Source organism: Pyxicephalus adspersus, chromosome 1 (genome assembly GCF_032062135.1).
Source record: "Pyxicephalus adspersus chromosome 1, UCB_Pads_2.0, whole genome shotgun sequence".
NCBI lineage: Eukaryota > Metazoa > Chordata > Amphibia > Anura > Pyxicephalidae > Pyxicephalus > Pyxicephalus adspersus.
The window spans coordinates 119,591,308-119,607,807 of record NC_092858.1 but is presented as its reverse complement, the minus strand read 5'-3'; the positions used below and the strand labels follow the sequence as shown (position 1 = coordinate 119,607,807).

Genomic DNA, 16,500 nt, shown 5'->3' with positions numbered 1-16,500 from the left:
AGTGTCCTGGCCGAAATTCGAACATGGCACCTAGAGTTGCAAAGGAAGGAGTACTAACCCCTGAGCCACCATGCTGCCCATCATGACAGTCTTAGTCTCAAACAAACAACATAAATAAAATAAAGCAATATATAATAGAATATTTTATGTATAGTATAGTATATATATTTATAAATCAGAACTTGGTTTGCCTTTAGACATACATCACCAAATGTCTTTATTAGATAGTTATGGGGCTGATATACTAAAGGGATATAGGCTGTTCACAAGGCAAAGTAAATTATCCCCTTACAAGGGATATTTCACTTGGCTTTGTAAATAGGATGAGGCTCTGCTGACTTCACCCACCCAATCAAGGCATTTTTTTATTTCCTTGCACATAATTTGGTATTCTTCGAGCGAACGTTCATCTCATACACTAAGCTAAATGAATTATACCACCTATTATAATTCACCTTGATCAGTGAACAGGCTAGATTTTTCACTAAATCAACCCCAATGTGCTTTCCATTAGGCTAATTTAAAGATTTACTTCAGCCAGTTAATAAACCAGAGTGCTACTCACATATATCTCTTTTGCAAATAAAAACACTATTTGCCTGCTCACAAACCAAACTTTTTTGAATGTAAGTCTCTGTAGTTAAGGTAGCCAAAGATGTGAGACCTGGAAAAACATGCCAGCATAAGGGTTTGCAAATGTGAAATATATATATATTTTATATATATATATATATATATATATATATATGCAATACCCTTAAAAAGTTACCAGGATTTTTTTTTAAATGCCATATCATGCTCTACCTATACAAGCCTCTATGAATAGCAGCTTAACACTTGTTGAAGTAGAGAAGGCACCCAAACACATGAGGTTCCTCGTGCTAGATAAAAATATACCCAAAAAAAAGTGCTCAGCACTAAAAACCTGCTAATAAACGTGCTATAAATACTTGAAAATGTGTAAGAATTTACACATCACTTTTTCAATTATCATGTTTTATAGCCCCATAATGATGAATATTTTATGGATAATTGGTCTTGGTTAATACGATGGTAGTAAGCATATATTGCTATAAATTTCATACACGTATATATGATATGTATTACATTTATTATTTGCATCATATATAATAATAATTTGCACAGCAGCTGTTTTTTGCAGGTAGAGTTTAGGAGTAGAACAGCATTACATTTTAGATTGTGATGCTGTCACTTGTATAATGATGTAAAACTTTGTTTAAAAAGTTCAAATATCAAAACAACACGTTACCACACCATTTGGGGTTCAGGTTAGCAGAGTCACAAAGGAAGCAGTTACTGCTGATTTAAAAAATTCAGAAAAAACAATGTCATACACACTGTTTAAAAAAAATCCCAATGGTGCCCAACTTCAGTGTTTGATGAATGCTTTGTTATGAAGTTGAGTATAGGTTTTATATGTCCTCTAGCAGCAACCACGACTTAGTTATGTTTACTGGTATAGCTCATTGTGCTTGGAAAGCATTCATTCATTCAAGTCACACAGACAGCCAAAAGGTACATGTCTAGTCAGGGAACTGCGCTACAAACGAGTACAAAACAAAAGCAACCCGGGTGCACAAAATTGGTTCGCAACCACTTACATCTGGTTGAATGAGAGCGACTGGGAGTGTAATTGAATGTATAGTAAACTGCTAAGGTTTACAGCACATCTGAAATTACCCTAACAAAATTAAATTGATGCAAAAACAGTATAATTCAGACCAGTACAAGTAAAATTTGTTTGACATCTGCCGTGGCACATTCCATGGTGTTTGGATAAAGGTGTGCTGTGTGGATATAATTGTTGGGGTAGTTTCTACACTGGTAGAACTGATGAAAAATCTTGGAAAGCTCTGAAATGTCTTACATAGTTACATAGTAAGTCAGGTTGAAAAAAGACTTAAGTCCATCAGGTTTAACCACTAGGGAAATAAACATATCCCAGATATAAAACTCTATGGACATAGTTGGTTCAGAGGAAGGCAAAAAAACCCTAGTACAATTTGCTCCAACAGGGAAAAAAAAATTCCCTCCTGAATCCAGGAGGCGATTGGATGTTCCCTGGATAACATTCTGTAATCTTACAATGCATACTCTCTCACAGCTGACCAATCTTCGGTGATAACAAGCACCACCCCATGCGGGTTGAGCAGACACTCTTCCTTATACAGCAAGTAGCCATCTGAAAACCAGTACCACTAGTCCTCCAAAAAAGCCATTTCCTTAATGCGTAGTTAATCAAGTTAGGAAACTGTTTGCACTAGGTTATTCAAATCCTAAAAAAAACAGTGCACTATGAGTGATATTTCATGTACCAGTGGAGCTAAGTGGGTTAACTCTCTTCCTTTGTCTTGGTCATAAAGTGCCGTCCTCCATACCACAGTTTCTTAGCTCCTGTACACATGATCAGAACTGAATGTTGATGCACCCTCTGTTGCTTGTTTATAATATATAGTAATATTAAATATAAAGAATTCAAACAGAAAAACCTAATAATGAGCCGACCTTTTGTGCAATTCCAACAATTTGATCACCAATTAGGTCTTCAAGAGATATAGGAAATTCAGGAGGTTTTAATCTCCAACTGAAACAATTTAAGGTGTACTGTGATTTAATCATAGCCTTGATTAAGGTCTTGGATCCCCAAAAGGCATTTCATTGCAGTGTTAATTAAGGCATCAATGCAATAGCATTTAATGGATGCTTGTAGGTTCTGGCATACATATGTGACTTACCTCATTCAAGTATCTATGAAACATTTACACAAAGAAAACCATTAGGCGTAATATATGAATGTATAAAACACAAACCATTACTATTACCCATGTTGTTCTTTCTATAGTCTAAAAACCTTTTCCTGTGCATAACCTATTTACGTTCAGTTACATCTTTTACTATATACCATTTTTGACCCAAGTCTTTTCACTACTTTCAACTCCTTGTACAATAACCTTTTACTTGTCTTTTTGTCAGTTACCAATTGTTAAATGGTAATGTTATTTATCTGTTTACTGTACATTGCACATTCACCTTTTATTCTACCTCCAGTTCACTGTACATGAACTTTTCGCTGTATTCAAACCATAAATGGGCACAGTTCAGCTAGATTTGCATTACAGAGAATGAAGCTTTCCACCTAGACTCTTCCAGCTAAATTAGGAAGAGTGACGTGAGACTCTTTGATGTAGCTGTTTATTTCAAACCTAAACAAGGTCTGAAATGTATAATTTACAAAGTGGCAATGGTAAAATGTCTAACTAGACTTCAATTAAATTTTACAAGTTTGCATAGATATTAAGTTGAAACAAGGTACTCGTCCTTGAAGTTTTATTTTTATACATTCTATCTGCTGCCATTCAGAGGACATAAGCAAAACTTGCCAGCTGCTACAGGAAAAGAGGAGTGAAAGAGGGATTGGCAGTGGTAGGGGCATGACCCATCATTGCCAAGTTCATTACCTCCCTGAATTAAGAACAATGATATCAGAAAATTAAACACATTTAAAATTTTCTGTAAGGCTTTGTCATTAGGATATGTTTCAATATCTGGGCAGTGCATTAGTATTAATAAAAAAGCTGAAGAATTATGTTTTTAAACTGAGCTTGGCAGAGTTAAACTCTATTCTAAAATAACATGGTGTCAGTCATGCATGGATTATCTAGATCAGCCTTTCTTGACATTGATAAAATGGGGGAACCCATGAAATAACTTTCAGGTTCTAACTAAAGTCTCACTTTGCAAAATAATGATTCAGGTAGCTGGTTATTGCAGAAAGGGATAGGCATTGTCTCTTACTCCATAAATGTTCTTGACTGATTACCACCCAGGTGCCAAGTTTTGCTGAGCTGTGCATGGAACCCCTGTTATAATTACTATATCCACAGATTACAGTACATTTGCTTGGTGGTCAATATGAATAATGCTTTTCACATTGCCAGCCAAAAGAAAAAAATGTTAACCTTACAGATAGCCAAAAAGAACTTTGTGGTCAGGTAAAATGACCTGAGAGACACTAAATGCTCAAGAAACCCATAGCAACCTCTGCAGAAACCCCTCATTGTTCAGCAGCAAACTTCCTATTGGATTGAGATTTGGACTTTTTTACCTGGTATATAATAATTTACATTACATTTGCATTTTTTTAATTAAAATTACATTACAAAGTACCATTTTCCACTTCTGTTTCTGTTGGTTAAATCCACCATGAGTCAATGTATGACACCAAAACATGAACAACGTCAATGAATGATCATAGTAAACAAATAATGTGTACTTTCACTAACATATAATAGAAAAGGGAAAAATAAAATTTATGAACTGAACTAATAAAAAGTTATCTTTAAAACTGAACGATCTAGTTGGATAACCAGATGTTCATAGAAGCACAATTCCAGGAAAATATTTCTAAAGTTGCACAATACAATCATTAAAAATCCAGCTCACATCCATGTATCAGCATTTGTATCAGTTTGATTACCATTAGGTTCCCACTTGCTCTAAATCCTGGTTTCAGAGGTGTATTTTATTAAGTCTCTGAAAAGCACTTCTACAGCTCTACATGGTAAAGCAACTGGGAAGTCTCAATGAATGCTTTAGCTTTACTTTGTTTCAGTTTCAGCACAGGCTGCTACATTTACCTTTGTGTTCTGAAACTGAAGCAAAAAAAGAAAAGCTTAAGAAAGCCATATTTTCTTTGTTAGCAGCTGGAAGCTTGCTGAAAGCCAGTAGAGACTAGATCATAGGCTGCAGACTAAAAAAACTACTTGTTTGTCAGTGAACTATTTTCTGCTTTTTATCTTTGCCTCAAGTGAATCTGTGTCCGGGCTTTACACATTACACATTCAAATATTTACATATTTTTAACAAGCAGTAAATGATTGTTTTAAGTGTTATAATGTAAAGCACAACTGTCCCCTCTAGATGCAGGCATTGTAAAGCAATTCATCTTTAAAATTCACAGTAGAAGTACTAGTGCTCACCTTGCTCCTATCTTGCCACAACAAATCAGTAGCCTTCCAGTCTCTAATGTAAAAATAAAGCTGATACTCTGGGATAAGGAAGATAGTAAGCTGAGCTTCTCATTACAAACAACTTTTGTGTTTTTGCTTTGAACTTTAAGGATGAGTTGCTCCACGTTTCCTGCAGCTAAAGATGTTAGTAAGGTTTGTTTTGTATATTGTGTATTAGTGTACAGTGTATTTATTGATTGTTAGAAATTCGTAAATAGTTGAATGTCGCTAACCTAGCCACATGTTTACTTTAAATTGACTGTGTCATGTTGAAATTATAGGGCTGTCATTACTGTTCTCTTAAAGTGCTAGTTGATTGGCTGATCACAGACATAGAATAATGCATGTCAGAAAAGTGTCAGACCTCCCTATTTCCATCTATTTAAAGTATTTAACTGTATATATTTTTAAATAATCAGTCCCTCTAAAATGTGTGTAGCATCTTCCTCCCCACAGCCCAAACCACTTCTGCCAGTCATCAAAGTCCATTTCTAACGTTCTCTGCTGCATAACCTAAACCACATGACAGAGAATGCACTGCCAAACATCATGCACTTACCAGACAATGCTCAACTGACTATCCAACCCGCCAATCTTATTGTGCCATCCACCATGTTCCACCTCCTGCATAGATTTGCTTGGCCTTTAATGAAGCCTGTATTAAATAATATATAAATATTTCAGTCACAGATTCCTGAAATTTGTAGAAATGTAGAAAATATATAAGACCATGCTTTATGTGACAACATTATCTTAGGAGGGAGTGAATGAAAAAGAAGGAACCAGCAAAAAAATTCAGAGGGGAGGTGGGAAGACCTATATTTCTTTGGATTTTTCAGTGCTGGCTTGTCTATATTGCTGGCTAAATTTTTTTTATATGTGTACCCTTTGGATAATCAAACTAAAAAGGTATAAAGAGGTATAAACGGAATGGAAGAAATAGGAAGCACCCAGTGTTAAAGTAGATAATGCAATATAATGCCAAGTTTTTTTTCTGTTTTCTGCCAGCTGAAATATCTTCTGTCTTCCAGTCGATCCAGCCTGAATCTGAAGTCCGATGATGGCTCAAGATCAAACTGCAAAGCTGCACAGATCACAACAGCGATTATTAGCATCCCCACTACCCCATCTTTGACACCAGAAGGCGAGAATCAACCTGCAAGCCCACCTGGACATAGCACAAACATTCACAGTACAAGCAATGTTGTGAAAATTTCTGCGCTGTAAGACATTAGCGTAGCAAACCAAGGCTACCACGCGTATCCTTTTTTGCTGCAACATTGTGGAATTAGCAGTGAAGAAGTAACAAGCTTTTGCTAAACTTGCCATTTACCACCATGGAGAGGAAAGAAGAGCACTGGATATATACATACATGCCTATACTCTCTCATATGGGCGTTATGTATATTTTGGATGCTAGCTGCTAGGAAGTTTTTTTTTGGCAAGCAGAGGAGTTCACACAAAAGCAAATTGACAACACTGTGTCTAAACACCTTTTTTTAAGGTTTTCAGTGGATAATATTTATTCATGAAGAAATGATGAAACATTTAAAAAATATATAAGAGAGTGATAATATGTTTTTGAAGGTTGTGAAAGGGGAACAGGGAAAAATGCAATATTCTTCTTTGTAAAAGAATTTGCAAGCAACCAAAACAACACAATGTTCTTTGTTTCTGAAAAAGATTGGACAAAGGGGCTGGCTGGGTGGGATTTGGGGAATCAAAGAAAAATCTATTTTCCTGCATTTTTCTGTGAGAGTGGACTTTTGAACTGTTCAGAGAAACAAAATAGCTCCTAGCACATTACGGATCGGGCACATCATAGAGGTGAGCACAGACATTCACAAGTAATTACATCTTCCCTTGCCGGTGTTCTTATAATTCTTAGACAATTTTGTATTAGCCTTCTAAGTCCAAGCAGTGCAGACTGTGATGTCGTCAGGTATAATGTCTGTGAATAAAAAAGCATATTTGTGAAGCATATAAAAGCAAAAAAAATAGAAAAAAATATATAAATTGCTTTAATAGCATTTAGTTTATACACTACCACTCATTTCTGCTTTATAGTTTATCCCACGTCTAAAGCAGAATATGTTGCAGGCTCTGTATTTAAAAAAAATCAAATGGCAAAAAATAGGGATTTCTTTTGATTTATAACAAAGAATTCAGGTACCCTGAAGATGATTTTGCTGAGATTTACTAATTTTAGTAGTATCTTGGGTCTTTGAATTCAAATGTAAATACTGTAAAGGAAATTTGGTGTTTTCACATAGATATCTTGTTGCCCCACCTCAGGTGTTACTAAAATAGACTGATGAAACAGCATTATGCTGTATAGAAATCTTGTTATAGATTAGTAAACTTAGGGACAGGTAAATATGGTGTATTCATTCATATACAAAAAAGCTTCCCTACCTCCTTGGGCGTCTGTTAAATTAAAGCTACATTTCATTGTATATCTAATGGTGACACTGATAGAACAAAGGTCACTTGTCTTTATTTGAAATATTTCATATTTTGTAAAGGGAAGCACATTTTTTGTTAATCTTTGTTGCCCCTTGGATGTTTGCCAGTGTAATTAATGTAGTACGTTTGGTGTAGTGGCTGCCACTGCCACCTTTTTCTAATAGCCAAGGATCTCAGTGTTTTTTCACTTTCCTTCCACGTCTAATAAACCCAATTGGGAGAAAAAGCATAATTTCATAGGTAAGTTCCAAAACAGCGTGACTAGTAGGGAATAGCACACAACTAACATGAAAAACATTGGTCCTCGCAGTGTGTTGAAAAATTAAGTGTACATCATAGAAGAGCTGCAACAATTAGCAGGCCAGAGTCTGCAGAATAGAAGTTACATGGGTTCATTTAACACTATGGTCTTTGTAGATTAGGTACGGTTTTTTAAAAATATAGTACAAAGTACAGAAACTTTAAGTGTACCTAAGCCAAAACAGTTCTTTTTTTGTTTTAGATTAAAACAGAATAATTGAATTGTACAGTTTGCTGTCTGTCTCGTTGGGAAGATTTTTATTCATTTTTTGTGAGTCCTTAAATATAACACTAAGAAGAGCTACTAGAAAAATTCCCTCAGACAGCTGTTTCTGGAACATTGTTCCCATCAAAGGTTTCCTCTATTTCTGTCAACCTAAACTTTCAGAATAAGAATCAGAGGAACACTTGGAACCATAAAATTCAGTGGTGCAATACTGCAAAATGTCAAACCAATTTTTAAGATTTGATGGCCCTGCTGAGGCTGTTCTTGGTAGACATAAATCCCAAAAAAATGACTATTATTTAAATAAATAAAATACTATTGGTATTTGAATAAAACATCCAAAGGTCTAAACACCCCTTCAAATTTGAAATTGATATATGAACTATAAAATTGATTCAGTGGTAACATTTCATTCAATTTGACAAAGGTCTTTAGGACAATTGAAGAGAATGAATCTCCCCAGAGGGAATACAGACAGCCTTTACCATTCTACCACCCCCCCCCCCTCACAAAAAGTTGGCTTTATTTACACTTTTATACAGTAACTCTGTTTTCATCCTTTACCTCATGTGATTAATTGCTATAGGTTTTTGCACTCAGCACTGAAAGGTGGATGAGATTTATTTTTCAGTACATTATTATAAAAATGTTAAAAAGCAAACTGATAACTTACCATTGACAGTAATTATAACAGAAAGTTCTATTCAGATGCACTATTATCAATAGGATCATTTTACAAAACTATCACTGCCAGGCATCAATATTTTAGAAAAGCCATGCTATATATGATGAGAGGCCAAATGTACCACGCCGATATCTGCATTCTTTCTTCTGTTACTGTACAACCTTTTATTATTAAACTAAGATGTAGAGTGAAAAGCAATCATATGGTATGGAGAGGTCTGCAGCAATCTGCTACCCATGGTGTGCGGTCTATTTAGATTTGAGGAATCAAAAAAAATTGTTGATCAATCTAAATTTCCGGTGACCTGGCATATTCTCCATTTAATATTTTACTACATTTTAGATTACTTGGTTCCATGATACCATGTGATAAGCCAATGAAAGACTTCCCAGATGTGTTCCCAGCAATGTTAGAAACTTTATTTACGCACTTACTTTAAAGATAGCATTAAGCTTTTATGTTTCATATGAATCCCTCTGCATGCGTTAACATCTATAGTCAACTGATCTTGAACTGGAAATCAAAACCCTAAGCGTATGGAAAAAAAATCTGTTAAACACCTTTGCAGGCCAAATTCACCTGGTTGAAGGCCAATTGTTTAATGATGTTTTTAAAAAAAAAAGAGTAGTAAAAAGGTAACCTATTGCACTGTGTACTGAGGGCAAAGTCGCCAAGTCTTCCATGTCCCACCCACATTTGCACCGGTAAGGAGGTTTGATACATTGCTGATGTGTGCAAATTTGACCAGTTTTGGTGAAAATCTAACCAACGCTGGTTCCAATTGCATACTTTCAGGATAACTGTCTTTCAACCAACACATGGCTGCCATCCACCAAAGCTAGCTATGTCTGCATTGAAAGTTTTGTATATCACATAGTGCACTAGGTTACATATTTGAATAGATATTCATTAAAGTTCTATGAGGCCCTATGTGTCTACATGTTAGTAGTACCTAGTATAGTTTTTAATCTATTGCTCTTTCTAAAATCTCTGCAGGATCGCTGTACACAGTTGCGTCATGTAGTTTCTTTTACTTTGGCTTTTCAAAGCAAAAATGAAAAATACAAATTTGCCCCAGATCAGAATTACTGCCACCTAAGGTCCAAGCAAGAGTGACATTACTCCACCTATACAATACTAAATTCTAAACTTGTTTAACAGGGTCAATATGTAATTTTGTCCTTCATCTAAACATTAAACTCTATTTTATGTTGCACCCTTCAAAGTGTTGGTTCCCTCCCTACTATCCTTTTGTGTGTGTAGCTGACTAGTGAATAGTAATTTCCTCGTGTTTGGATTCAAGCTCACATACATCAGGGCACCGTGTGACAATCAAACTGCCACTGCTTCGGTTTCAAATGATAAACTGAAGTGTGATTTAATGAGCATCAAGCTTTTGCTGCATGTCAGGGAGTACATTGCCAGGAAGGGTAATGGAATCTCTGCAGCAACTTTGTTTGTTCCCATGTGCGTAATGATGAGACAAAATTTGCACAAGTAGCATTCCTTACTCTTGATGTGTAATTTCTCCAGCAGCGAAAGACATTCAGATCCAAAGACACGTGACTGCATTTTTTTCTGACAAGGGAAAAATGAGCTTACAGCAATTGATCACCATTACATGTCCCAGAATGCAATGTGATAAATAAATGACAGCTCAAAAAAACACAAACCTTCAAAGACATTTCTGCAGTTTACTATCATATTTACTGCCAGTCTCCTCTTTGGAAGGTTAATCCATATCCCACAGAATAAAGAACAGTCATTCCCACTAAATATTTTGTGGATACATGTGTAGGTTTGGCCTAAAATAGGCCTTAGAAAAGTTGCATAGCTGTGTAAAAGATAGAACTGTTTTAAATGTCTCAATGTGATTGTTCTATTCTATGTCTTCTCAAATGTTTTCATTTATTGACAAAACCATTTGTGTCCTTTTAATTATTATTAATATTATTATTAACAACATAAGATGGAGCCCATTATCTTTGTTGTCTTTGACTGCAAAATCTGTTCTCCTGATTGCTTTACTTTTTAGCATTGCCAATGAGCAAAGTAATTTCCAGGCAATCAATATGTACCAATACAAGAAGTACTGTATAATAATTATACAGATTGGATTATCAAGTGAGAAGAAAAACAAAGGATAAGGGAAAAAAATGTCACATTTCTTTCTTGCAGCTTCAAACCTGTTGTCTTTTTTTGAAATGTAGTGCATATGTTGAATTGTATATAATTTGCAGTAATTTGTCTTGTGCCACTGCTGTAACAAATGTATCCAAATCTGGATTAAACTCATTATGTGCCACACCTGGACAATAAAAGCTGTGAGTATTCACTGTGCTTTGCCAGAAGGAGATGCTAGAAAGAGACGGTCAAGAAAGTATGCAGCACTTTTCTTTTTTTATTAGGTCTACAGGTACCTGATATTCAAGCACTGTTTAAATTTTGTTCCCCTCTCTTTCTCAGTGTAACCCACAGAGCAATATGCTGACTTTTAGTCCTGCTCAATCTTCTTTGTGCTGATCAGACTACGCTTTTGTTAAAAAATATTACTGGCTAGGTCATTTTCCTATTGTGCAGATACCGCATGGTCCAATTTTTTTCTTTTGGCTGGGTCTGTATGCCTTTGGATGGCTGCAACCTTCAGTAGTATGGACCAGTCCTAACAATTAATTAGTCCTCTACATGTACAAAGATGGGCCTAAGGATTAGGATCTGTACATTACACTGAATGTGAAGGGGACTGTGGGTTTTCTGTAGGAATAGTATTATATTACATATGTAGCTTTTATAGCCAAAATTAGGTAAAGCTGCACTCCAGCAAGCTAGAAAAAAATCACCTTGCAAGTACCCCCTCCCAGGCCATGAACATAAACTGCAAATGGGTTAATTGCTCATGTCTCAAAAAGATGAAATACTGAATTTCCTGATACCCAGGTATACTTCTCCACTTTTGGCTACTTTTGGTATGTAGACAGGACTTCAGCATTCTCATGAACAACACAGGACCACTGGTCCTACACTGCACACAATAAAGTCTAATAGCTGTAAATAGTGGGGAAGAGAAGTGGCTTTGGAAGACTAGACATGCATCAGGAAGCGTGCCGAAACAAGGAAGAAGGTATTTGCTGTATTTGTTACTCAAACTAATTTAGTAAATATTCTTTCAGTGAAGAGAAGTGGGACACTGCAAGGTTGTTTTTTTTTTTTTAAGTGACAAGTTCAGCAATAAACAAAAATGTGTCAAGACAGAAATACATGGGCAGAATTGCTGAACTGGTGTGGCAGGTACATGGTGGGGTACAGTATGGGGGACAGTCTTCAAGTTCCATTTAACCTGCATGAATAGCTTCTCCATGGATGTAGCATGTGCTTTTGGAGCTGTTTGCATTGCAGGAAAAGTAGATCAAAGTTTTCTTTTCAATGCCTGTGTATACAACCCCTGGAACTGAATCTACCTGGGTGCCTCTTTAAAAATGTATGTGCAGCATACATGGGTATGAATGATAAAGATCACTTTATAGTATTAAAGCAGGTAAGTTGAATGACCAATATAGATTCCAAGTCTTTCTTTTCAAATAACAATGGAAGAAAAAAAAACTACAGTTACTTATGAAGCACTGAGGGCTGTCATCAATAACCTCTTATTTTGAAAATACTAGTTGTGCAATCACACTGACGCTTTGTATTATTTTCCAAGTCATCAATGAAGAGTTCTGACTTTTATTACACATACATGTTGGTTCAGTCCTGTGTTTCTGGGAATTGAATCCATTTTATATGTGTGTGTCCTAACTCAAAACACCAGAAAGGCAAAATGTAAATGGGCTCTATGTGTGATTTCCCTAAATGCTTGCTGGAGAGAAGAGAATATAAAAGAATTGTATTCCTTAGGACCTGCAATGCATCTCCCTACAACTGCTCAAATTTGGGGATGTGCACCTCCCCTCCTCTGCTGCTTCTTTATCGAACCCCTTCTGGTCATCAGGGGTGGAACTTTGATAGAAAGAAAGACCAGATTTTGTACCAAGATGACTCCCTGCATAAAGAAGCAAGGCTTAGTAACAGAGCAAAAGGTAACAAAGAGCAGGAAGCCCAAAGGACTAGTACTTTGCCTCCTGGTTGCAATTTGTGGGTAGAGCATAGATCCTTTTGAAGTTTGGACCCCCCACCCATTAATAAAAAGAAAATGTCAGGATTACCAAAAAACATCCTTTTTTGGCTTTTGGCTTTTTTTTTTTTTTTATGACCAAGATTTACAGGTGGGTAATAGATCCAAGGAGAGCAATAATTTGCAGGTTTCTTTTGCTTTGTTTTGTTGACTGGGAAGGCTTTGTCTATTCTCCCAGTAGAAGTAGTCACCAAGCACAAAAGTGAGAAAATCCCCAAAATCAATCCAAAAAGCTGTAAAAACTCCAGGGATATCAAAATAACTCCAAGATATACAACTCACGCATCAATAAGGAAATGATTTTTCATTTTATTAGGCATTGTTGTTTTTCTCACAAATACTGTATTTGAAGAGCACCAGATAATATGTAAAAAAAATATATACATTTTTTTTAAACAAAACACCCCAAAACTTTATTCACATACACATCCAGTTGTTTATACTGCAGGCACAAATTTCCCATATTTATTATTCCTAAATCATAGAAATTAACATTTCATAAAATGGATTTGACTGTTTAGTAAGTGTTGTGTAGCTCGGAGAATGAGGCACTACTTTAATTTATAAAAAAAAAACAGACAATTTTGTAATTATGTATTCTTTGTATTTGTTTTACCAGTAATCTATTTCCTACTAGTTGGTATTCTCCTCTCATTCTAGAAGGTCTCTGCAAATAAATCAGAAGAAACAGTACTGTCATTATTAATGACCTAAGGGTATGTTGGTTTTGAAACTAGATAACACAGAATGTGAGGTTTAAACAAAAAAATGTGAATCTCTGAAAGTGTACAATATGTTCCACAGCATTTCCTTAGAAAAGGCATATAAAATGTTTGCCGTTTGATGAATGTAATTTCAGAAAGGCTAAAAGTAACTGGAACAAGTAGATCCAATTAAATGAATAGTTATGCCCCTGAGTAGAATATTCTCACCCAAAGGCAGTTATTCACAAATATTACCAACTTCCCTCCATAAGTCTTCTACACTAACAATTGTTCTAGTGGAAATTATAGTATTAGGCAATCTCATCAAAATCCTATTAGCCTATCAAATGAAACCTCAAATTAGGTTTACAAGAGGCGGGATGTTTGAACATGTTGTCAAAACGAGCAGGTGAAAGCAGGACTGACTTTGTCCAGCTTTTTCTACATAAAGATCATTTCACTCACCCACAAACCAGTATTCCTTTATCAGCCTACAGGTTAAATAGTGGTGCAGTGACTGCAGCACAATAAAATTAGGGACCAGCATAACGGTTTTATATGTCTTAAGTTTAAGAGCAATGGAGACCAGAGGACAAGCTGCACAGATCATTTGAGGATATTACAGCAAACAAAGGCTATAATAAATGTTTGGAGATCATTTTTGGACTGGAGATACTCTAAAGCAGACCCCTTGAATTAACTTCAGGGAACCTCTTCCATATTTACTATATCCATGGCTCAAAGTATGTTAGTGTGTTGGCCAATGCAAAGAATGTCATCCCCACAGATAGCCAAAAAAATGTCACTGACTTCAGAGGCACAGTTTGCTCATTGCTCAGGGAACCGATAACAACCTCTAGAGGAACCCTGGTTGGGAAACACTGCTCTAAACGAACCCATGGAATTATTTCTGTTTGTCTGTCTGTCATCCAGTAACTGTAATTTACCTTTGGAATTACTAAGACAGAGAATGAGACTTGAAGTTCAGGTAGGCAAGCAACCTAAGAATTCTTCTGCTAGGTGTAGTGGCAAACTCAAGAGATCATACATGTATGTTCAGCACATGGAGTTTTTTACTTTTGTCTCCAGCATAGGGATTGGATATGACTGTATGGGATTGTAGTGACAGATTGCTTGAAACTAACAATCCAGATAGAAACTAACAAACTGGGGTAATATTCGGCACTGTTAAACATCTACATTTTAGAAAGCTTGCACTGAGCACAAAGTTTTAGTACTATATAATGCCCATATTGAATTAGAAACTGGATACCTTGTAAAGCAGACCTGAGTTTCTCAACTATTTCCTTTAAAGAAAGTGTAACAATCTGCCTAATCATGCACATATGAATGAACCCAGATGATTAACTTGGTAAAAATATGTACACACACACTGGTATATACATATACGCACACACATGAGCTCTTTGTCCAACATCTTGTGAATATGTAGATGGGTCCATTATAAAATGGCTTTTTTTACTTTGGCAACAAAGAGTATTCATGGCTTAAGCATTTCATGAAGGTAGACCGAATGCATGTGATATGCAGACATCCAGTTGGAGCATTTGTACAATTTCCTGTAATAGGAACTAGAAATGGCAGAGTGGTACGATTGCCATGCTTGATAATATGATCGCCAATAGTCAGCGTAGTTCATGGTGCCATATGGAAACCCAGAAGGATTTCTATAGTCCAATTGGTACATATCATCCTGAGTTTCCTGACAAAGCTCCCTTCTGGAAATATGGGTTACTTTTTTGTTCCTTTTTCTAGGCTTTAAAACATTACTAAAAACTGGCTCTTCATTACAATGGGCTTTGGCTTTGACTAGGCTTGACTGCTGCACCTCTTCCAGTGACTTGTTGAAACTTTTTACATTTATTTGGGCGACATTGGTTCCATCTGTCCTTTCTGTGAAGAGATCTGGGCAAGAACTTGAAAGTTCTATAGACCTTCGATTGCCTTGTGAACGAAGAGATTCTTCACTGTCACTTTCTGATAGAGAACTAGAAGAACTACTTTCAGTCCTTTGATCTGAATTCACAGTTATGTCTTGTATTTCTGAGGTACTAGTAGTATCTAAAGGCATCACTACATTATTTTCTTCTTCCATGGTTTCATCCATTTGAGTGTTTGTATGACTTCCACTACCTGTGTACACACGGATGATTTCTACATGTTTTTCAAGTCCTTCTTTAATAAAGCGCTCATAATCTTCAACAAGTTCAGCAAAGGATGATGTGCACACAACAGGACGCTTGAACGACGATAAGCTTGGGATTTTAGGTAGGGAGCTTCCAAGCATGTCTTGAACTCCGTCATCGATTTTCATGTTTGTCACCGTTTCTGTAGGTTTAGAAGTATCTTTCTGTTTCTTAGACAAACTAGAAGTCTCTACATTTGATATTCCCTCTAACATGGCTCCTTCTACAGTCTTCTTTTTGACAATCTTTTTGGGCTTACGTTGAACAGCTTTTGAAACAGTTTTGTTTATAGAGTGTTCTGCATAAGAATTTCTATCAACGAGATTAGTGTTTACTACATCATCCTCTTTGACTTGGGAAGGTACACCTTTATATACAGATAAGTGATCAGATGTGATCTTCACTGGAGTAACTTCAATATCCCAATCACAGGCCTCTTCCATCAACCCATCTGGAATTGGATCTGTACAAAAAGATCATTCAGGTTACAAACGCTTATTTCTCTTAAATTAGTAATTATAATGTAAATCTTTCATCAGCCAAAAGCTGAAATTCTTTAACTTGTAAGGTATTGAAGCTACATAAATGTACTGGGAAATAAAATGTGTAATTTGTTACAATATAACAAGTTGAAATTGTATGTAAGTTGGAACAGGTACATTATTTTAATAAATGCAATTAGGACAGATGTTTGTCTCAACATATTATTAG

General features: G+C 35.9%; 2 protein-coding genes across 4 annotated transcripts in view; one reads left to right on the top strand and one right to left on the bottom strand.

Moving 5' to 3' along the window:
* KCND3 (potassium voltage-gated channel subfamily D member 3) overlaps positions 1 to 11,014 on the top strand; it is a 277,087-nt gene extending 266,073 nt beyond the window's left edge. For 2 of the 3 annotated variants that reach the window (XM_072425644.1, XM_072425634.1), the window contains one exon: positions 6,062 to 11,014. In XM_072425644.1, coding sequence (XP_072281745.1) covers positions 6,062 to 6,257 — 196 coding nt within the window. In that variant the 3' untranslated portion in view covers positions 6,258 to 11,014. Of the gene's footprint in view, positions 1 to 6,038 lie in introns of all 3 variants that reach the window. The other variant, XM_072425652.1, reaches the window with a different exon arrangement.
* A 2,153-nt stretch (positions 11,015 to 13,167) lies between these two features.
* The window catches only part of DDX20 (DEAD-box helicase 20), a 14,287-nt gene continuing 10,954 nt past the window's right edge, over positions 13,168 to 16,500 (bottom strand). The window contains exon 10 of the mRNA XM_072413183.1: positions 13,168 to 16,252. Coding sequence (XP_072269284.1) covers positions 15,084 to 16,252 — 1,169 coding nt within the window. The 3' untranslated portion in view covers positions 13,168 to 15,083. The remainder of the gene's footprint in view (positions 16,253 to 16,500) is intronic.